This window comes from Bos mutus, chromosome 23 (genome assembly GCF_027580195.1).
Source record: "Bos mutus isolate GX-2022 chromosome 23, NWIPB_WYAK_1.1, whole genome shotgun sequence".
Taxonomy (NCBI): domain Eukaryota; kingdom Metazoa; phylum Chordata; class Mammalia; order Artiodactyla; family Bovidae; genus Bos; species Bos mutus.
Window position 1 is genome coordinate 23,539,731 of NC_091639.1, and position 22,132 is coordinate 23,561,862.

At 47.3% G+C, this 22,132-nt stretch overlaps 3 protein-coding genes across 7 annotated transcripts; 1 reads left to right on the top strand and 2 right to left on the bottom strand.

Annotated features, from left to right (window-relative positions):
- Positions 1-695: 695 nt before the first annotated feature.
- LSM2 (LSM2 homolog, U6 small nuclear RNA and mRNA degradation associated) lies at positions 696-5,679 on the bottom strand. Its single transcript, XM_070361307.1, has 5 exons — positions 5,215-5,679; positions 4,548-4,615; positions 1,226-1,256; positions 1,054-1,113; positions 696-944 (listed from the first exon to the last, which is right to left on the bottom strand). The coding sequence occupies exons 1-5, from the start codon at positions 5,662-5,664 to the stop codon at positions 819-821; spliced, it is 735 nt and encodes a 244-aa protein (XP_070217408.1). The 5' UTR covers positions 5,665-5,679; the 3' UTR covers positions 696-818.
- Positions 5,680-5,700: 21 nt separating this feature from the next.
- On the bottom strand, positions 5,701-16,623 carry HSPA1L (heat shock protein family A (Hsp70) member 1 like). 5 transcript variants are annotated; one of them, XM_070361306.1, is made up of 2 exons: positions 16,567-16,623; positions 5,701-8,893 (listed from the first exon to the last, which is right to left on the bottom strand). In XM_070361306.1, the coding sequence occupies exon 2, from the start codon at positions 8,878-8,880 to the stop codon at positions 6,955-6,957; it is 1,926 nt and encodes a 641-aa protein (XP_070217407.1). In that variant the 5' UTR covers positions 8,881-8,893; positions 16,567-16,623; the 3' UTR covers positions 5,701-6,954. The 5 variants fall into 5 exon arrangements, with proteins under 5 accessions (XP_070217407.1, XP_070217404.1, XP_070217405.1 ...); XM_070361303.1 differs by lacking the exon at positions 16,567-16,623 and adding an exon at positions 16,390-16,558; XM_070361304.1 differs by lacking the exon at positions 16,567-16,623 and adding an exon at positions 16,373-16,533.
- On the top strand, positions 11,078-13,456 carry LOC102278697 (heat shock 70 kDa protein 1A). The gene is given in 2 exon segments (XM_005911049.3): positions 11,078-12,019; positions 12,021-13,456. Coding segments are annotated over 2 exon segments (1,926 nt in total). The 5' UTR covers positions 11,078-11,242; the 3' UTR covers positions 13,170-13,456.
- Positions 16,624-22,132: the final 5,509 nt, after the last annotated feature.

The window sequence follows — 22,132 nt, forward strand, 5'->3', positions numbered from 1 at the left end:
TTTGCTGTCTCATTAACTTTCATATTAATGGAAGGACAGCAAGCACTGTAGATACACTTATATAAGACCAACATAGATAAGACCGGGGATCGATTTCATCCAGAACTTGGAAGGAGAATGGAGAGCAAATGAGTTCGAGGATCTTTCTCTCGTGACTAAAAGGGAACCTGTTAACCCTCCCTTTGTTACCTCCCTTCCCCCCTCAAAAACTTATTTCCTCCAAGAGCAGGGAAGGCCCGCCCACACTGGGAGAAGTAGGAGTCACATACGAAATTAGAAAAAGAAAGCAGTAAGACTGATGCCAATGTTCAGAAAACACGGCATAGTCCAGTTGGGGTAATGCTATGGTTTATACCAGGAGTAGTAGCGGATAATGCTGGGGTAATTGAGCGTAACAGGGCTTGGACGAATTAAGCGCGCCTTTCCCACCCACTCTCCAGCCCCCTTCCCAAAGCGCACACAGAACCAGAACTCGAATTTGCTTCATAAATTTTATTCCCGATGCGGGATAGATTCCTTCCCTCCCCACAATAAATCACGTGCCACCCTGGAGAGATTTGACAGATTCTCCCACCACCTCCAGGGAAGAAGAGAAAGGCAGGTGCTGGAGACAGGGAAGGCTTCTCAGTTCCTCAGCCTACTCAACAGAGGACAGCCGCTCCCCATTATTAGCCCTCTCATCCACATTCTTTAAAAAAAAAAAAAAAAGCTTTTGCTATCAAAAAAACAAACAACACCTCAAGAAGTATGGGAGGGAGGCCTCCGGGCTGGGAAATGATGTTAAGGGTCACCAATGGAGGGGAAGGGAGGAGGAACTATCATTGCTTCTGCTGCAAGGCCTCCTTCCTTGCTGCATCTTGTAGCAACTGTGTGTCGACTTCATCTGCTGGCAACTGCACATACCGAACCACTGAGCCACGGATGAAGCAGTTCTTCACTGATAACTAGACAAAGATAGGCAAATGTGAAAACATCCTTAAAAAATGCCCTCTATCCAGCCAGGGACCCCCTGCTTTCTTTGAGAGGCATTCCTCTTCTCTATCCACAACTCACCATGTGAGGGTATTTCTCAGGGTCTGTGACACTGATGTCAGTTAGTTTGATGTTGAGATACTAAGAAAAGATGAACACCATCATTAAAACTAGAGACAAGATGAAAGTACCCAGCTCTCAAGCTCTCCCGTATCCTTCCCCAAGACCCCATTCAGGGCCCTTATAATCTCACCTGATCCACAGAATGGAGGGTTCCACAGATGCTGTTATGGGCAAAGAGAGGGTAAAACCAAATTAATTTATACCAAAGTCAACACAGAGGTGACTTCAGAGCAGGGGATAAGAACATGGTTGGGGGAAGTAAAGGACTGGAAGAAACCAGAAAAGGTACAACCAGAAAGGGGCATGACTAAGCTCTGGAGTACGCAAGAAAGTGCTTCCAGAGCAGTGTGTTATTTTAGACCTCACATCTCTTCTCCCTAAACCAACTCACTCTTGTGCTGCCATCAAACAATTGTTATGTGCCAGACCTGTATTCTCCATAGTATTTGTAATCTTTACAGCCATTTCATTAGGTAGCTATTATGAAACATCCAGGGGCCCAGAAACATTTTGTAACTTGGCCAAGTTTAGAACAAGGACTTTGATCCAGGCCTGTCTGACCCCCCAAATCATCAGTTCTTTTCAAATACTACTGCTTTGGAACCAGAGCCCCATATGTAATGTATATAAATCAACAAACTAGCAGTGTTCTTGATGATGTAGGCACAAGGGATGTCCTCTCCCTCAATCCATGAGCCCCCTGCAACGTTAAAGAGGAATGCCATCTAAATACCAGTGCTTCAAGCCAGACTCTCTCCCAATCCTTTAATTTCTGCTCATGGTTTCAACACTCTCACAACCTCAAACCCTGTAAATCGAGGACCCTTCATGTCCTACAAATCTCCATTGTTTGCTGATGTCTAACATTTCTGCAATTTCTATAATTCTCTTTGACAAACCAAGGTCTAATGACATTACAGTTCAATCCACGCTAGCCTCCAGCCTGGCTGCCTTCATCCTAACCATCCTGCATGTCACTCCCAGATTCTAAGTTCCTTAGAACCTGTTTCTCAAACACTAATGTGCACGCAAAGATTCCAAGAATCTATGACAAAAGGGGAAACATAAGCTAGTGTAGTATGTGTATAGTGTGGTAAAGGTTGTCAATAGTTTTTTCTGTAAGAATAACTGCTCTTTAATTGCCTTTTTGTATTTAAAAATTGTTAATAGTTTTTAAAACATCCTTATCTTGCCAAAATTCAAGTTGTCGGTTCTCTGTTGGACCCTAGTTTTTGTAAAATTCTAAGTATTTGAAATCCAGTCAGACCAACTGCCTCAGTGGTGATTTCCCCATATTCCTGGATGCTTAAAAAAAAAAAAAACCCTTTGATGGTGCCCTATCACCTACTGCAGCTGTGAAATAACTTTCAGGAATGGCATAAAGTGGTAACTTTTCTTCAGTCCCTTTAGAATGAGATACTTGGCACAAAAGTGGTCTGACACCCAGCATGAGAGAAAGAGCACTTCTCCCAACCCAATGGATTACCTTTGAATCTTTTAAGTCCTTGCTTTAGGGTCTGAGGCTATAACAACAGTTATTCTTGCCATTTGCAAAACCCAGGAAGAAAAAAAGAGGAAAATAAAAAACAAGTCATCTTACAGAAGTGATGAAAGTAGTTGTGGTTTTCCACACTTGTCTCTCTACATGGACCCAATTTATATGCCATCAATATCATATGCATTGCAGGTACCATAGATCAGAAATCTCTGACCTAAAAGGCAAATAAATCCCTTGCTTCACCATTCCACCATGTCAATGTTTCCCCCACTAAGAAATTACCTCACATAGAAATGTAGAAGAAACTGCTAGGGAGAGAATACATTGACTCAAACTTTCTAAAGGACAGTCAGGTAGTATGTTTTGATATTTAAAATGTACATTTCATTCAAAGGATTCTTTTTTTCTTCTAATGAAATGAGATGTATACAAAGATTTATGCTTGAGGATGTTCAGGGCAAAATCACTTGTAAAAACGAAGAACTGGGAACAGCCTAAGTGTCCAGCAGCAAGGTTTTGCTTAAATCAGTTCTAGCCAGCTTAGAAAAATGCTATTCAGACATTAACAACGTTAAACATCAACTTTATTGACATGGAAAATACCCACAACATACTGTTAAGTGAAAAGCAAGTTTCACAACTGCATAGAGACTACGACCCTGTTTTTAATTTAAAAAGAGGTGAAATCAAAGTTTCTCAGTTATGTCTGACTCTTTGCGACCCCATGGACTATAAAGTCCGTGGAATTCTCCAGGCCAGAATACCAGAGTGGGTAGCCTTTCCCTTCTCCAGGGGATCTTCCCAACCCAGGGATCAAACCCAGGTTTCCTGCATTGCAGGCGGATTCTTTACCAGCTGAGCCACAAGGGAAGCCCAAGAATACTAGAGTGGGTAGCCTATCCCTGCTCCAGTGGATCTTCCTGACCCAGGATCTTCTGCATTCCAGGTGGATTCTTTACCAACTGAGCTATCAGGGAAGCCCATTAAAAACGTATGGGGGTGGGGGGGGCAGATAATGGAATTTAAGTAAGTTCTGATTTTGTCTTTTACTAGTTGTGTAGACCTAACAATTAATTAACCAAGTTTCTTAATCTATCCAACCTTCAGTTTCCTCATGTGTAAAACAGCAACAATAGTGTATGCCATGTAGAGATGTTCTGAAAATAAAATGAGTTAAACAATTTATTCAGGCCTGTGTTAGACATTAGGTACACAGTGGTAAGCTGTGTACCTAATGGTCTTGGCCCTGTAGGAAAGACGGTTCCTAAACAGTTAATACATTTCTATGAAATCACAATTTGAGAAGCACCCACTAGCAAGGAAAAAGACTTTGTAACAGAAGGGTGTACTTGGCTAGAACCAGGAAAGTCCAGGGATATAGCGTTTAATCCAAGTCCTGAGAGATGATTAGAAGCTAAGGATACAAGGGGACAGGGGATGTAAAACAGTACAGACAGAAGGAGCTGCACTGGTCTCCTGTGTATCTTTTATATTTTCTTCAACAAAAGCGAGATTATGCCACATATACAGTACTGCAATAGCTTTTCCTATTGGTATCTCATTTCTATGTAACAGCTATATTATATGGAAATACCACAATCGAACCCATTCCCTAATTATGGCTATTGCCCCCCCAACTTGTGTCTATTACACACACACACAAATCTACCAACATCTTTCTACATACATCGTTACTTGTGGAACTGATACTTCGATTTCTAGAAGTTGGGTCTGCCCTGTCTTCTCTCTGGTACTTACTACTTATATATTTCTTTATATTGTTTTCCAATACATGATACAACTCCCCAGCTAATCTGTAAATTTAAGGCACAAGTCGTTTCTTCCTTTTGTATCTCTCCCACCTTGCCTAGTGCTCAAATACTCGTCAAGTTAAACAGGTTCCAGGGCGCTTGGCACATCCACCCCCTACAAACTTGTGGGAACAAGTACCTACCTCAGGTCATTCTTGAGTTCCACGACCACATCCTTGCCGACAAGGGACTTGAAAAAGGAATAGAAGAGCTATTGGGCGAGAGGGGGAAAACCATCATATGGGAAGGGACATAGTAAAGAGGTGTGAATCCCTGCCAGTATTACCAAACATTGGCATTGGGATCCCGCCACATCTCTGGCAGTTCTCTAAACTTCACATGAAGGAATACTTCACAGGAATACACAGGAAGGAATACTCGAATGAACAGCTGCAGCCCTGACGATGATGCACACTACGAGCCCCTGACATAAAGCCCCAGAGTCATCTGCCCTGCACACGTCGGGTCTGCCTCAATGGACTATCTCTCCTGGGGTCCTGCCCACTCCTCCTAGAGAATTGTACAAAGTATTCCACCCGCTCCTTCTCGGAGCCTGGTCTCCGTCAGGGAAATGCTCTTTGAGATCTACAGTCCCTGCTGACTCCCTCATAGGGGGTAAAAAAATTCCGTTTGCTTCCAAGTCTCTTCTCAAAGAAGTTGAGGTGCAGAAACCAATAATGGAGGGAAAAATCTAGGGCCCAACGCCAGCCCAGAGGAACAAAGCCTCCAAAGGGACGCCCACCCTGCCCCGAACCATCCCAACCGCCCGCGCTCCCCAAGGGCGCCCCCTTGTGACGTCACGGTACCTACCATGGTGCTTGCTCTCCGCCGGACCGGGAAGGCGCGGGCCGGGTGCCGTGGGCCGGAGGCCTGGCGGGAATTGGATCGCGAGCCCGCGCGTGGGGCGGGGTGGGGTCGCGCAGGCGCAGCGGGGTGGCACAGCGGAGAGCTCCGAGTGATGGAGGAGAGCGAACGGCTGGCTTGCCGCTCAGGGGGAGCCGGCCGGGTAAAACTGACGAAAAAGCCAAAGCCGGGAGAGGGGCGGGGCTTCCCGCCTTCCGACTTCCTCCCGGAGGGGCGAGCGCCCACCGCGCAGGCGCGGGCCCCAACTGCGCCAGGAGGGTCGAAAAGGCTTGGCTCACCGCCTCTTAGGTTTTTATTCCTTTCTATGACAATAAATTCACTTCCAGCCCGATTTGCTCTTACCCTAAAGACACTTCCTATTGCAGACTGACTGCCGGGGAGCTTGTGAAAATCCATGATGATTTGTACACTTTTCTCTGCATGCTACACTTGGGTAACAACAGCAACAAAAAAAAGATCAAGAGCCTGTACGCCAGCAAATCTTGATTTTATCAAAGGTTCCCAATAAACACATTACTCTCAGTCCACATTTCTTTTATACTTTGCCTACGGCTGTCCTATAAAGGACTGAGTAAAACAGAACACACTGGATCGGGGATAAAAATACCCATTCTAATATTTCATTTCCAAATATTTCCCTCTCAAACACAAAGGGACACAAATGCAGTAAATGCAGTTAAACATACTTATATCATGTTCCCCCAGGCTTGATAAGTATGCAAAATTATGACACAATAGGGGAAGGTATTTTTTAAGGAATAAGCTCATCATAAGTTTTTCACTTCTCTTCTTGCATAAAAGTACACATTTGTTAGTAAGTTTTTTAAGAAATATATTCAGCAAGTAAAGGACTGTAATATTGAGTGCCCAGGGGCTGGATCTCCTAGGCCCCACCTATGAGTGACATCAGGACAAGAAGCAGAAGTTCCGGTCCTTGCCCCAACTCCCCAGCTTAACCTGAAACACCTAAATCAGTCAATTATTTAAAAGCGGTCTCTAAATTAGCAGCTACTCTAACTGGGGAGAAGGCAATGACAACCCACTCCAATACTCTTGCCTGGAAAATCCCATGGATGGAGGAGCCTGGTAGGCTCAGAGTCGGGCCCGACTGAAGCGACTTAGCAGCAGCAGCAGCACTCTAACTGGGGCTAAAGGTTAAAGGTGCCTGATAATCAAAAAATTTTTTCCTTCTTCAATCAGCTCATGAAAACTCAAATACTTCGCCCTTACCAGCTTAATCATTCACAATTAGCTCACAAACAGACCACACGTGGTCACTCCACACACTCTGCCTTTCCCTACTTTACAAGATACACTCATAATCTAAAAATACCACAAGTAATTTGCTTTAGGAACAAATTTACTGAGGGACAAATAACCATCCACACAGGAAAAAGGAAGTTGGGAAGGCTGGAAATAAATAACAGACATTCAAATTCTTCAAATGGTTCCGAGAGGTGCCTAGTTTTCCTAAGAGTCTCATTCCAGAGTCAGAAATTTGTTGGAATGTGTCAGAAAATTATTGGAGTGTGAAAAGATGGTATATGAGACTCCTCCATCAGAATCCAAAAGAGATGATCACTTACATTCAGGTCCAGTCAATTCAGGAATCATAACCATGTTTGAAGATGAGGGCAACAAAATTCATCTTAGAGGCACCCTAGAACCGTCCAGCTCCACATAAGATTAATCTACTTCTTCAATTGTGGGGCCTGTTGCAGCCCTTCCAGGTGTATACCCTGTTCCACAGGAAGGCCCAGTGCATCCTCCCTGATAGAGTTTTGTGATGATTGGGTTACACACTTGCTCCAATTCCTTTCTCTTATGATCAAACTCATCTTTCTCAGCCAGTTGATTGGCCTCCAGCCACAAAAGGACCTCATTGCATTTACTCAGTATTTTCTTTTTATCAGACTCACTAATCTTGCCCTGTAGGCCTTCATCACTCACAGCACTCTTCATGTTAAAAGCATAGGATTCTAAGGCATTTTTTGCAGCAATTTTCTCTCTCTGGACCTCATCCTCAGCTTTGTATTTTTCAGCATCCAGAACCATGCGCTCGATCTCTTCCTTGCTCAGCCGGCCCTTGTCATTGGTAATGGTGATCTTGTTGGCCTTGCCTGTGCTCTTGTCCATAGCTGTGACATTGAGAATACCATTGGCATCGATGTCAAAGGTCACCTCAATCTGAGGCACTCCCCTGGGTGCAGGAGGGATTCCAGTCAGATCAAAGCGCCCCAGCAGGTTGTTGTCCCGAGTCATGGCCCTCTCGCCCTCATACACCTGGATCAGCACGCCCGGCTGATTGTCTGAATAGGTGGTGAAAATCTGTGTCTGCTTTGTGGGGATGGTGGAGTTGCGCTTGATTAATACAGTCATGACTCCCCCTGCAGTCTCCAACCCTAAAGACAGGGGAGCCACGTCCAACAAAAGCAGGTCCTGTACCTTTTCAGACTTATCCCCCATCAAAATGGCTGCCTGAACTGCAGCCCCATAGGCAACTGCCTCATCGGGGTTGATGCTCTTGTTGAGATCACGACCATTAAAGTAGTCCTGCAACAGCCTCTGAACCTTAGGGATTCGCGTAGAGCCCCCTACTAAGACAATGTCATGGATTTTAGCTTTATCCATCTTGGCATCCCGAAGAGCCTTCTCCACAGGCTCCAGGGTGCCCCTAAACAGGTCTGCACACAACTCTTCAAACCGGGCTCTGGTGATGGATGTGTAGAAGTCAATGCCTTCATAAAGTGAGTCAATTTCCAAGTTGGCCTGGGTGCTAGATGACAGGGTCCTCTTGGCCCTTTCGCAGGCAGTGCGCAACCGCCTCACAGCCCGCTTGTTCTGGCTGATGTCCTTCTTATGTTTCCTCTTGAACTCTTCCACAAAGTGGCTCACAAGCCTGTTGTCAAAATCCTCTCCACCCAAGTGGGTGTCCCCAGCTGTGGCCTTAACCTCAAAAATCCCATCATCTATGGTCAGGACGGACACATCAAATGTGCCTCCACCCAGATCAAAGATCAAGACATGTCGCTCTCCCTGACCTGCTTTATCTAAGCCATAGGCAATGGCAGCAGCAGTGGGTTCATTGATAATTCTTAGCACATTGAGACCTGCGATAACACCCGCATCCTTGGTGGCCTGGCGTTGAGAGTCATTGAAGTAGGCTGGCACAGTGATCACAGCATTGGTGACAGTGTAGCCCAAAAAAGCCTCAGCAGTCTCCTTCATCTTAGTTAGTACCATAGAAGAGATTTCTTCAGGATAAAAAGCTTTCTTTTCCCCTTTGTAGGACACCATTACCTTGGGCTTGCCTCCTTCATTGATTACTTGGAAAGGCCAAAGTTTCATATCTGATTGCACGACAGGATCATTAAATTTTCTGCCTATCAGACGTTTGGCATCAAAGACAGTGTTCTGGGGATTCATGGCTACCTGGTTCTTGGCTGCATCGCCGATGAGCCGCTCAGTATCAGTGAAGGCCACGTAGCTGGGGGTGGTGCGGTTGCCCTGGTCGTTGGCGATGATCTCCACCTTGCCGTGTTGGAACACCCCCACACAGGAGTAGGTGGTGCCCAGGTCGATGCCGATGGCTGTTCCCTTAGCTGCAGCCATGGTTTTCCTAGGCCTGTGGGAAAAGAATGAGATAAAAGTTTTTCAGTGAGAACATTTTTTTATTTTCTTTAAATTTTTATTTATTTTTAACTGTGGTAAAACACACACAACATAAAATTTACCCTCTTAACCAATTTTTGGCATACAATTCAGAAGTAAGTCCACTCACATTGTTGGTCAACGAATGTCCAGAATTTTTATCTTGCAAAACAAATTTTATACCCATTAAACAACTCATTTCCCCTCTTCTCCCAACCCTTGGACCACCACTAGTCTACATTTTTTTTTTTTTTTGGCCTACTTTTTGTCTCTCAGAATTTGACTCTTCTAAGTACCTCACATGAGTGAAATTATACACTATTTTTCTTTTTGTGACTGGCTTACCTACCATAATATCTTAAAAATTCATCTACTTTACAGCATATGTCATAATTTCTTGCATCTTTACAGCTGAATAACTTTTTCTGTATGTATATACCACATTTGTTTATTCATTCTTTCTGTGGCACTTAAGTGGTTTCCATTTTATGGCTATTATGAATAATCCTGCCATATAATCCCTGTACAAATATCTCTTCCAAACAAGGTTTTTGGACAAGACAGAAAAACTCCTAGCTAACAGGAATGAAGAGGGAGGGCAGTGGCATATTGATTTCAATTCCTCACAGGGCCTGACTCCACTGTCCTGTGTCTGTGATAGCTTACTCCTTGAAGGAAAGTTATGACCAACCTAGATAGCATATTCAAAAGCAGAGACATTACTTTGCCAACAAAGGTCCATCTAGTCAAGGCCATGGTTTTTCCTGTGGTCATGTATGGATGTGAGAGTTGGACTGTGAAGAAGGCTGAGTGCCGAAGAATTGATGCTTTTGAACTGTGGTGTTGGAGAAGACTCTTCAGAGTCCCTTGGACTGCAAGGAGATCCAACCAGTCCATTCTGAAGGAGATCAGCCCTGGGATTTCTTTGGAAGGAATGATGCTAAAGCTGAAACTCCAGTACTTTGGCCACCTCATGCGAAGAGTTGACTCATTGGAAGACTCTGATGCTGGGAGGGATTGGGGGCAGGAGAAGGGGACAACAGAGGATGAGATGGCTGGATGGCATCACTGACTCGATGGATGTGGGTCTGAGTGAACTCCAGGAGTTGGTGATGGACAGGGGGCGAGTCATGGGGTCGCAAAGAGTAGGACACGACTGAATGAACTGAACTGAATATGGTACAAGTCTCCTGCTGAACTAATTATTTTAAGTTCTAGTCTCCTCAAGAGACATCACTCTCCACAAGTGGGTTTAGCAACCCTGTCGGTCGTCTTTTACCCTCTATTAGGGATTGTTGAGATTTCGGCCAGTCTGAAGAATGCCGCTAAGAACCCAATCAAGCCCTCATGAGTTTTCTCAGGTAAGGTGGTGCTCTCTAAGACTTTCTCTAATCTTCTCAAAAACAGAACTCCTGTTATCTGGAGACAATAACCTACCAGCTCCTTCACTTTTTTTTTGGTAGCTCTAAGCAATCCAGCCACGTTTGCGGCCCTTAAAGGATGCCCCTTCCCTGACTAACCAATGCCCCCATACCTATATTTAAACAAACTAGAGAAGTTTCCAATACCTCCTCAAACCAGGATCTACTAGTCTTGCCTATTCCCAGCCCATTCCAGTCACAGCACTTGTGACTCACCTAGTGTCCCGCCGCCTTCGATCCAGTTTGATACGGTTCGGATGGGGAGCCCCTATAACTTGGGGCTCCTTCAATAGCCAAACTGCGCAGGCGGTGTCCCCCCACCCCCCACCCGCCCCGCCCTGCGACTTTGAGCTGGGTCCAGACCTAGCATCCTAATTCTCTACTAGCCCGTGAGGTCAGAGGCAGCACCTCCATTGTAACGCGACTAGAGCAGGGCGGCGTCAACACCACCGCCCGAAGTCCCGACCCACCAGCCCCTCCTACCGCTTCCCCTCCCATTACCCCTTTCCGAGACAGTGCCAACCAGCAAGTCCCAGAAGAGTCTGGAGAGTTCTGGGAGGAGTGGCATCCAGGGCGCCGATTGGTCCCAGAAAGCCAGGGGGCAGGACTTGAGGCGAAACCCCTGGAATATTCCCGACCTGGCAGCCCCACTGAACTCGGTCATTGGCTGACGAGGGAAAAGGCGGGGCTTGATGAAGAATTATAAACACAGAGCCGCCCGAGGAGAAACAGCAGCCTGGAGAGAGCTGATAAAACTTGCGGCTTAGTCCGTGAGAACAGCTTCCGCAGACCCGCTATCTCCAAGGACCGCCCCGAGGGGCACCAGAGCTTCACGTCGTTGATCCTGTGGGCCGTTTTCAGGTTTGAAGCTTATCTCGGAGCCGAAAAGGCAGGGCACCGGCATGGCGAAAAACATGGCTATCGGCATCGACCTGGGCACCACCTACTCCTGCGTAGGGGTGTTCCAGCACGGCAAGGTGGAGATCATCGCCAACGACCAGGGCAACCGCACCACCCCCAGCTACGTGGCCTTCACCGATACCGAGCGGCTCATCGGCGATGCGGCCAAGAACCAGGTGGCGCTGAACCCGCAGAACACGGTGTTCGACGCGAAGCGGCTGATCGGCCGCAAGTTCGGAGACCCGGTGGTGCAGTCGGACATGAAGCACTGGCCTTTCCGCGTCATCAACGACGGAGACAAGCCTAAGGTGCAGGTCAGCTACAAAGGGGAGACCAAGGCGTTCTACCCGGAGGAGATCTCGTCGATGGTGCTGACCAAGATGAAGGAGATCGCCGAGGCGTACCTGGGTCACCCGGTGACCAACGCGGTGATCACCGTGCCGGCCTACTTCAACGACTCGCAGCGGCAGGCCACCAAGGACGCGGGGGTGATCGCGGGGCTGAACGTGCTGAGGATCATCAACGAGCCCACGGCCGCCGCAATCGCCTACGGCCTGGACAGGACGGGCAAGGGCGAGCGCAACGTGCTCATCTTTGATCTGGGAGGGGGCACGTTCGACGTGTCCATCCTGACGATCGACGACGGCATCTTCGAGGTGAAGGCCACGGCGGGGACACGCACCTGGGCGGGGGAGGACTTCGACAACAGGCTGGTGAACCACTTCGTGGAGGAGTTCAAGAGGAAGCACAAGAAGGACATCAGCCAGAACAAGCGGGCGTGTGGCGGCGGCGCGCACCGCATGCGAGCGGGCCAAGAGAACCTTGTCGTCCAGCACCCAGGCCAGCCTGGAGATCGACTCCCTGTTCGAGGGCATCGACTTCTACACGTCCATCACCAGGGCGCGGTTCGAGGAGCTGTGCTCCGACCTGTTCCGGAGCACCCTGGAGCCCGTGGAGAAGGCGCTGCGCGACGCCAAGCTGGACAAGGCGCAGATCCACGACCTGGTCCTGGTGGGGGGCTCCACCCGCATCCCCAAGGTGCAGAAGCTGCTGCAGGACTTCTTCAACGGGCGCGACCTCAACAAGAGCATCAACCCCGACGAGGCGGTGGCGTACGGGGCGGCGGTGCAGGCGGCCATCCTGATGGGGGACAAGTCGGAGAACGTGCAGGACCTGCTGTTGCTGGACGTGGCTCCCCTGTCGCTGGGACTGGAGACGGCCGGAGGCGTGATGACCGCCCTGATCAAGCGCAACTCCACCATCCCCACGAAGCAGACGCAGATCTTCACCACCTACTCGGACAACCAGCCAGGCGTGCTGATCCAGGTGTACGAGGGCGAGAGGGCCATGACGCGGGACAACAACCTGCTGGGGCGCTTCGAGCTGAGCGGCATCCCGCCGGCCCCGCGGGGGGTGCCCCAGATCGAGGTGACCTTCGACATCGACGCCAATGGCATCCTGAACGTCACGGCCACGGACAAGAGCACGGGCAAGGCCAACAAGATCACCATCACCAACGACAAGGGCCGGCTGAGCAAGGAGGAGATCGAGCGCATGGTGCAGGAGGCGGAAAAGTACAAGGCGGAGGACGAGGTCCAGCGCGAGAGGGTGTCTGCCAAGAACGCGCTGGAGTCGTACGCCTTCAACATGAAGAGCGCCGTGGAGGATGAGGGGCTGAAGGGCAAGATCAGCGAGGCGGACAAGAAGAAGGTGCTGGACAAGTGCCAGGAGGTGATTTCCTGGCTGGACGCCAACACCTTGGCGGAGAAGGACGAGTTTGAGCACAAGAGGAAGGAGCTGGAGCAGGTGTGTAACCCCATCATCAGCAGACTGTACCAGGGGGCGGGCGGCCCCGGGGCTGGCGGCTTTGGGGCTCAGGGCCCTAAAGGGGGCTCTGGGTCTGGCCCCACCATTGAGGAGGTGGATTAGGAATCCTTCCCTGGATTGCTCATGTTTGTTATGGAGACTGTTGGGATCCAAGGCTTTGCATTGCCTTATATATCTGCCTTTCATCAGCCATCAGCTATGCAAGCTGTTTGAGATGTTGAACTGTCCCTTTTATGAAATTAGGAACTCTTTTTTCCAGAGTCTTAAGTATAGAGCTGAATGTATAGTGCCATCTTTTGTCAGTTTCTTTTTGTAGTATTCATGCCAAACTCAAGCTATTTTTCACCCGTTTCTGTTTACTTCCAAGTAAATAAACTCAAATAATTCGAGTGATGTTTGCTTCTGTGTTTTTATTTTGAAGTTAGAAGGATCTGTAGAGGTTGTCTGTTTTACAGTATCCAAAAATGAACTGCAATTGGCCTCTTAGATAAGGTCAGGGATCCAGAAAAGAAGAATATAGCATTATGACACATTTCTTTTAGGCAAATAGTATCCTTGGGAAACATAAAGCTGCTCATTTGAATGGTTGTGTTTGTGAATCCAGAAAATGTTAAGGGTTACTGGCATGGTAGCCTCAAGGTTGGGCGGGGGGTCCATACTTTACGGGTGAACTCAAAAGGTGCCTGTAGTGGCAGTATTCCTGGAGAAGCAGGCAAATAAGAGGCAGTTAGATTGGAAGTCATGGGTGCTGCTGCTTGTTAGTACAGGTGATACCTTAGAGCCTTGTTACTTAATCTAGATTCAGCATGAAAGAGAAGGTGAGTCCTAAATTGGCACTGAGGAAATGTGAATTCTAGTATGGCTTGCCTAATTATGCATGATTGCGTTAGCCACTGTGATCCTCAAGTCTCACAGTTTAAAATGGAAGGGTTTGGCCTGATGCTAAAGTTTAATTTCTTAAAAGAATGCTGAGATAAAAATGCTGTGTTTCCAGTACTGGTTACCTACATTTTAAGTATCCCAGTGAGTACCTTAGAGAGGTGTCACTGTTTCATGCCCCAGCAGGAGGACGGACCCCCAGTATTTCAGTGTGCTTACCTACCAGGTACTGTACCAGGGGCCTTTTACATGTTTATTAATTCCCATTCCACCATATTGAGTATAGGCAGTGTTTGGCTTCCACAGGTGGACGTATGTGGAGACTTAAAAGTCACTGGCTTAAATTTATTTCAAGGTTAAAAAAACGGGTTCAGGGAAGATGTTGAACCTGGATTCCAACTGAGGTTTTATTGTTTTTTGCTCTGCTGCCCACAGGGCTTTGTGCATGTCTGGTTCTGGGTTCTGGGTCTACCCTAGGTTTCACAATCGGTAATCTTTCTGCTTTGACAATGTATAATCCTAAACAACTATGTCAGATAATACGGTTAATGCTAGAGGTTTAATACTGGTTAATTTAGAAGAGTGATTGAAAAAACCTGCAGCACTGCACCAGGAAGCCTTAACCACAGGCTTCCTTCCCCTGCAGATGCTTCTTGCTTTAACTGTTGCTAGAATTCTGGGAAGAGTCCCCTCCACAGCCTGTTTGTGGGAAAAGGCCTGGCACAATCCTCACGACTTGGGGAGTGAGCCCCTTTAAAAGTCAATTGTATCTGGGGATTACAGAGATTCTGGAACCAGGTGGAAGTGGTGATTGCACAAACTGGGCTAGGTACCACTAAATTCTACACTTTAAAATGGTTTATGTGAATTCACCAAAAGTAGTTTTTAAAAAAATTGTGTCAACATTCTGGAAAAACACTTTGTGAGTGTGTGTATCTCAAGGCCCACCAAATCTTTCACTAAATACTTGCATTAGAAGAAACTCTTAATATTAATGGTAATAACATGTAGAGGTAGACCTGTCCCTGTAAGTTTGGAAATGGAAATCTAAGAGATGCTTAGACTTGCAGGCCAGCATATAAACACAGGTTTAATCCTCAGGGTAGGTGAACTGTAGCACGGTGGACTGTAGCCACAATGTGAGTCACCCTTCATGGGGATATGCGGTTGGAACACGACCTCCTCTACCCCCACAGAACTGCAGTACCATCTGTGACTGTCATCTGCAGATAATACAATAACTCTTGAAGCAGTCACACTACTTTAGGGGGAGGTGGCAAGGGATGGGGAGGGTGGGTGGACATTGGGAAAGACCTAACAAACACCTTTGATAAGAGAGATTAGGGAAATCTCCAGAAATTAATTTGGAGAAAATGAGTTCCTATGGCTAAACCAGTTAAGATTATCAGGGTGTTTTATTAGGAAGTCAATATATAATGTTACTGCACAGTCCCTTGCACAGACTACTTTGAAAATAATCACCTTCAACATGAAGCTGAGGGACAAAGAATGCAAAGTCATTCCTGGAGAAGGTGATTGCGGTAGCAGCAGGAACTCGGGGTGGGGGTGGGGGGGAGGAGGTGCATCAGGGAAAAATAATGGTCGATCAAAAAGCATTTTTAAAATCTAACACCTTCCCTAATTCCAATCTCACCTACTTCCCTATGCCAGCCCTGAAAAATTAGATTGTTATGGTAATGTGACTGATTTTAAATCCAAGATACTACGTTATTAACACATAGTTACTCCTGGTGTTTAACTGGATTCTGTCATTAAAAATGAAAAGGATACCAAAGCAATAACGTAATTGTGAGAGAAGTGCACAGAAGCATGGGCTTTCAGTTAAAATAAATGGTTTTCAGGTGAAAAGTCAACACTGGCGATTTCTGAGGGGGCGAGCCTCAAGGTAGGAATAAGAAAGGGCAACTGTCATCATTCTTTATTCCAACTGATCACCTTAAATCCATCCCCAAGGGTCACCCGCAAAGTATCCAGTGCAGTTCAGTAGGATATAGCAACCCCATCAGTCCTCTCCTAACTCCAGCTCACGTAGAGACGTTAAGGGGTCAGGTATCGCAGCGAATTCGGGATGCCGAGCCAACCTGCCCCACCCCACGGGCGCCAGTACCGCCCAGCAGGAAATCGGAGGAAAGGGCACGGCGGGGAAGGAGGGAGGGCACACAGGAAATACAGGGTAAGGGGGCGGGGGAGTCCGGAAGATCAGAATCACCCCAGAGGATCTTCCACCTTTTTACCCATCCAGACGTCCCCAGGAGAGCCAGGGACTAGATTCGGGAGATGGGACGGCGGCAGAGAGAAGACAGCAAGCTCCCAGCTGTAGCCAATCCCTGCCCAGGGCTGCGGCGCACCCGCCTCGGGCGGTGGGGACCTTCTAGCTTCTGGCAACCCCAATCCATCCGACTTACTTGTGTCAGTTACAAACCTGTCCAGTGTTTTCACCCAACATATTAGCGAGTTTGAGGGAAACTCTAAAGGTCTCTCCTTTACTGACTCCTTTAATCCCATTTTGAAAAAGACAACCGAAGAACGCCGGCACCGGCCAGGCAACTCCGCGGCCAGCCCCGCCGTCAGGCCCCGCCCCGCTCCATCGGGGTCTTACTCGCTCTGGCTCCTTGCCCCCGTTTCGGGCTGTGTCAGGAACTTTCTGGAGCTCTCTGGGCTCAGAGGCGGGGACTGGCTCGTAGGAACACTCTTCAACAAACAAACTGCCCCACCCAAGTCTCCCTCCCCCGCCCTTCGCCCCCTGCCCCGCCGCCACCCTAAGACTTCAAGCTTAGTCACGGCTCTACATTTAGCTTCCAGAAGATTCTTGCTAGCCTAGCCCTAGTAACGGGGCTCCCCCTCCCTTCCTCTGTTAACAACCGACCAGTCTGTGATAACGGGAAGGGGAGACGGTCCTGGGAGAACCTGGAAGGGCTGAAAAGGTGGAAGTGTGGGTGTTGGCGGGGGAAAGCGGCGGAGCTGGGGTGCGTAGATAGGCGTGAGTCAGAAGCAACAGCCTGGAGGTGAGTCTCCGCAGGTCACACACCCCCATGGTGCATGTAGAGCCCTGGCATTCACTCTTTACTGTCGTCCATGGTTGTTTCTGTTCTTTTTATAGAGCGTGGAACGATAGGGTTTATGTGCCAGCATTGAGAGGAGTCCAAAGTAGAAAGTATGCCGACATGTTAGTTCAATCACCGGTTCCGTAATTACCTGTCTGGGTGATCTGGCCAAGCCACGAAACCTCTGAACCTTTGTGCTCATCTTTGAAAACAGAAAGGTTTGGCTGAAGGACTCTGCCTAAAAATCTCAAGATAGTTTTTATGGTAAACTGAAAGTATTACTATCATAGTCCTGGTAGTAATCCCCAACCTTGTAAGCACCTCAGTAAGAAATGATTGAGAGATGAGACTCGAGAGAGTGTTACTCCAATAAAAGAATGAAAGGCACAAACTTTTGAGTACAACTCTGTCACAGCCACTGAACTAGTCTTTTAAATATTGTCTTTGTAATCCATGATGGTATCATACTATGAAATAAATATTAATTCTAATTTATACAACTTGTGTAATTTAGTTCATTTACACGCACTTCATTGTTAAGAAAGAAAAACAACTTCAACAAGGAGATAGAGTCCAGATACAAACCCAGGTCTTCCCTTTCCCAGTTTTTTCCCCCATGCTGCTGGAAATTAGCAGAGTTCCCAGGCCTTTGCCAGACTTCCCTGGTGGATCAGAGGGTGAAGAATCTGCCCACAGTGCAAGAGACCTGGGTTCTATCCCTGAGTAGAGAAGATCCCCTGGAGAAGGGAATGGCGACCCACTCCAGTGTTCTTGTGTGGAAAATCCCATGGGCAGAGGAGCCTGGCCGGCTACAGTCCACGGGGTCACAAAGGAGTCGGACATGACTGGGTGACTAACACTGTCAGGCCTTTGCCCTTTGAAGGTTACAAATGCCTGGCTCAGGGCTCGCCTGGTGGCTCATCGGTAAAGAATCCGCCTGCCAATGCAGGAGACACAGGTTCTATTCCTGATCCAGGAAGATTCCCACATGTCCTCGTGCCAAGGAGCAGCTAAGCCTGTGTGCCACAACTATTGAGCACGTACAGCCCATTCTCTGAAACAAGAGAAGCCACCACAATGAGAAGCCTGCTTACCCCCAACTCAACTAGAGAATAGCCTCTGCTCACCACAACTAGAGAAAAGCCTCTGTAGCAGCAGAGATCTAGCACAGCCAAAAATAAAATGAAAAAATGCCTGGCTCTAGGTGTCACATTGTTCTTTTTTGCTTCTGTCTGAAAAACCTAGAATTATACTGTCTTTTAAAAACAAATAGACTTGAGAAAAACCATACTGGATGAAAAACTGTAGGAAAAAGGAGAGAGAACAAAAAAAGATCCTGCAACTTCAGGGTGAGGACGGCTACCCCCGCCCCACCCACTTCCTTCCCTTGGCAGTTAGCATTCTTGGCAGTCTCTCTCCCATCCCCAACCCTTAAATTTTACCCTGTCACCCGGTCAGGCTTGGGCAACCTTAATCTTGATTCTTCCAAACACTAAACCCGATTTTAAAAAACTAATTCCAAAATGCATCAAATAAAGTTGTGAAAAGTCTCTTGGGATTCTTAAAATCTCCTTGCTGCTGCTGCTACTAAGTCGCTTCAGTTGTGTCCAACTCTGTGCAACCCCACAGACGAAGCCCACAAGGCTCCCCAATCCCTGGGAGTCTCCAGGCAAGAACACTGGAGTGGGTTGCCATTTCCTTCTCCAATGCATGAAAGTGAAAAGTGAAAGTGAAGTTGCTCAGGAGTCCGACTCTTATCGACCTCATGGACTGCAGCCTACCAGGCTCCTCCGTTCATGGGATTTTCCAGGCAAGAACACTGGAGTGGGTTGCCATTGCCTTCTAGAGTTACACTATTACACTCATTGATCATATATCGAACTATACATTTGATCAACTGCTTCAAGTCTAGTCATCATTTCTGTTGAAAGCTCAGTCATATACTTGGTAATACAAGAAATAATAATCTGAGCGGCTGCTGCAAGACTACAACGAAAAAAAAAAAAAAAAATAATCTTGTGAAACAAGCAAAATACAAATGGTATAGTTAATAACATTAGTGGAATTAAAAGTAAATATTTTAGCCATGAGCCTCCCACACCAGTTTTTTTTAAAGATTGTCAAGACTAGGGAATGGGTACTTAGAGCAGAAATCTGATTTTTCATGTGGTTCAAATGTGTTACATTAAAGGATTTATCAGGTACAAAAATACAGCATTCAGTTTGAATTATAGCACAGCTATCTCCCTGAGATGCTGTCAAGAGTCTTGCAGTTGTGTAGCAGGGCCTTTCTCATTATAGAGATCTCAGAAGTCAATAGGCGAATAGCCTGATTATCATTTAAAGCTTATGAAAGTTGTTAAGGCTTAGATATGGTCAATTACATCCTCCAACCCCATTGAAGGCATGCACACACACACACACACACACGCTGCTAAATGGTCATACACCAAATCTCCTTAGGCACCAATTAAACCGGTACCTGAGTTCCTGCCTTGGGAAGTGTCCAGTGTTAAAGGAAGACAAAATTCAAGAGACTCTCCTCATAGGAAATGGAAAAGAAATACGGATATTTAGGTTTCCGGGTCATCCACAGAGAGAGACAACGCAAAGTGTAGGTTAATACAGTGTGTAGCTGACTGCTTGATTCATGAAAAACAGCATTTTCAAGTGGCTCCCCCACTCCTCCACCCCAGCAACAGCAAGATTTGAGGCCCTATCACCTGTCTCCCTGTCCAGCAGTGGAGACAATGATGCCCTTTGCTTCAAGCCAATAGAGGAAGAGAACTGCAAATTTTGGAGAGGAGAGCGAATCCAGAATTCCTGCTGGTAGCAGCTGATGGGGGAGAAGGCAATGGCAACCCACTCCAGTGTTCTTGCCTGGAGAATCCCAGGGACGGGGGAGCCTGGTGGGCTGCTGTCTCTGGGGTCGCACAGAGTCGGACACAACTGAAGTGACTTAGCAGTAGCAGCAGCAGCTGATGGTGAGGAAGACAGGAGAGGGGATGAGGTTAAGGACTTCTCTGGAGGTGAACACTTCTCTGGAAGTGTTCACAAACTGGGTGGCTAAGATGGACGTTTGGGGAATCCCCTTTCAGATACTGCATAAAGAGATGGAAAATTCCTGAAGTTTAACCAGTTTGACTAGATTAAGGAGGTGATTCATTGGAGAGCCACACCTGAATGTAAAAAAAGTTATCACCTACCTGCACAGTGAAAGATAAAAATATTGCTTTAATAAATCTGTATATCTGATTAACCTGAACAAATTATAAAATAAACTGAATACCCTCAGATTTCAGGAAGAGGTGTTTGATGAATGGCTGTGCGCCCGCGCGTGTGTGTGTGTGTATGTGTGTAAACGTCAGTTAAGCAAAAGTGTTCAAAGCGAGATTTCTTCCCTTTATCAGAAATTGCCTCCTCAGGTACTTCTCTGGTGGTCCAGAAGGGCTAAGACTCTGTAGAGGAGAATGCAGGCGGCCTGGGTTCGATCTCTGGTCAAGAAAATAGATCCCACATGCTACAACTAAGATTGACCATGCTACAACTAAGGCTTAGCTATTAATTTTAAAACAACAACAACAAAACCCCACAACTGCCTCCTCCGACTTGTGCTGTTATGTTTTCTATGCTCAAGACATGTGGATACAGTAATGAGTCTATTTCATGGGTTGTGAATCCCCTCTACTATGGCTTTAATGTCCCTCACATTTTCACTTTAGGTGCCTAATAAGGGATCTTGCATTGCCCATAAAGGAAGAAGAAACAAAAGCCAAAATAAATTACCAAATGTCACTGTATTTAAAACAGGAAGGAGGCTAACAACAGAAAGCTGAAATCTAGGATAAAAAGTTAAATGGACGAATTAAGTACACAGCAAACAACCTGAACTTTTAGAGGAGATAGAACCTAGGTCCTGCCAACCTTTCTCACCTTCCAGCATCATTCCAGACTGTTTACAATGGGCCACCCGCCAACCAACTATATAGCATGCTCTTCAAACAGGACTGAACGCTCCCCCACCCCCACCCTCGCAGGCTCACCACCACACCACATTTACTTAAAAGTAGTGGACAGCCTAGGAGCCGCAAATGACAAGGCAGAAGACCGAATTCGGGACTCAGGTTAATCCAGGCACCACTGATCATCCGAGGCTGAACCAGGAATTTAAAAGGCACAGAGGAGGGGAGGGTGCGTCCGCACCTGGGGCTGGGAAAGATGAGGAATCCGGAGAAGCGCAAAGGACAGCTAAATATCTATGGAAAATATTTTCTTTCTCAAGCCCAGTCCAGCCCGAGGAGAAAGGGAGCAGCTCTGGGCGGGGACAGGGGCGCTGTGGCTCCAGCCCTGCCCTTCCCACGCTCCCCCGACCGAGCAGGTCCCTTCTAAGGCGTTGGGAACCTTCTACAATCTAAAAACCATATACCTAATTGATTTTCTTCTGAAAATTAAAATTTCCCCTCCCATCTGAATAGGGCTAAAGAGGAGCCAAAACTTAAACAGCTTCAACTCTCTCCTTTTCCTTCCCATTTTAAAAATAAGATGGGAAAAGCGCCGCGGATGACCAAGGCATTTCTCGGACAGCCCGGCCGCTCGGCGAGCCAGCCCAAACGTGGCTGCTTCCATCAGCGTTAGCCTCCGATCACTCTCCTTGGCCCACAGATAGCCAACCCTCTTCGAGAAACTCGGGAACTTTCTGTATTTTGGCTGTCCCGGCAGTCGTGTAGCCCTTAATTCTACTTTAAACCACCAAACTAATTTGAGCCCCGAGATCCTCTCACCGCCCTACAATTAATTACAAGCCCAGGGCTGATCCTTCCAGTCGACTCCAAACTACTTGGCTGGCTGGTCGCCAGGAAACCAGAGACAGAGTGGGTGGACCTTCCCAGCCCCTCTCCCCCTCTCCTTAGGACTCCTGTTTCCTCCAGCGAATCCTAGAAGAGTCTGGAGAGTTCTGGGAGGAGAGGCATCCAGGGCGCTGATTGGTTCCAGAAAGCCAGGGGGCAGGACTTGAGGCGAAACCCCTGGAATATTCCCGACCTGGCAGCCCCACTGAGCTCGGTCATTGGCTGACGAGGGAAAAGGCGGGGCTTGATGAAGAATTATAAACACAGAGCCGCC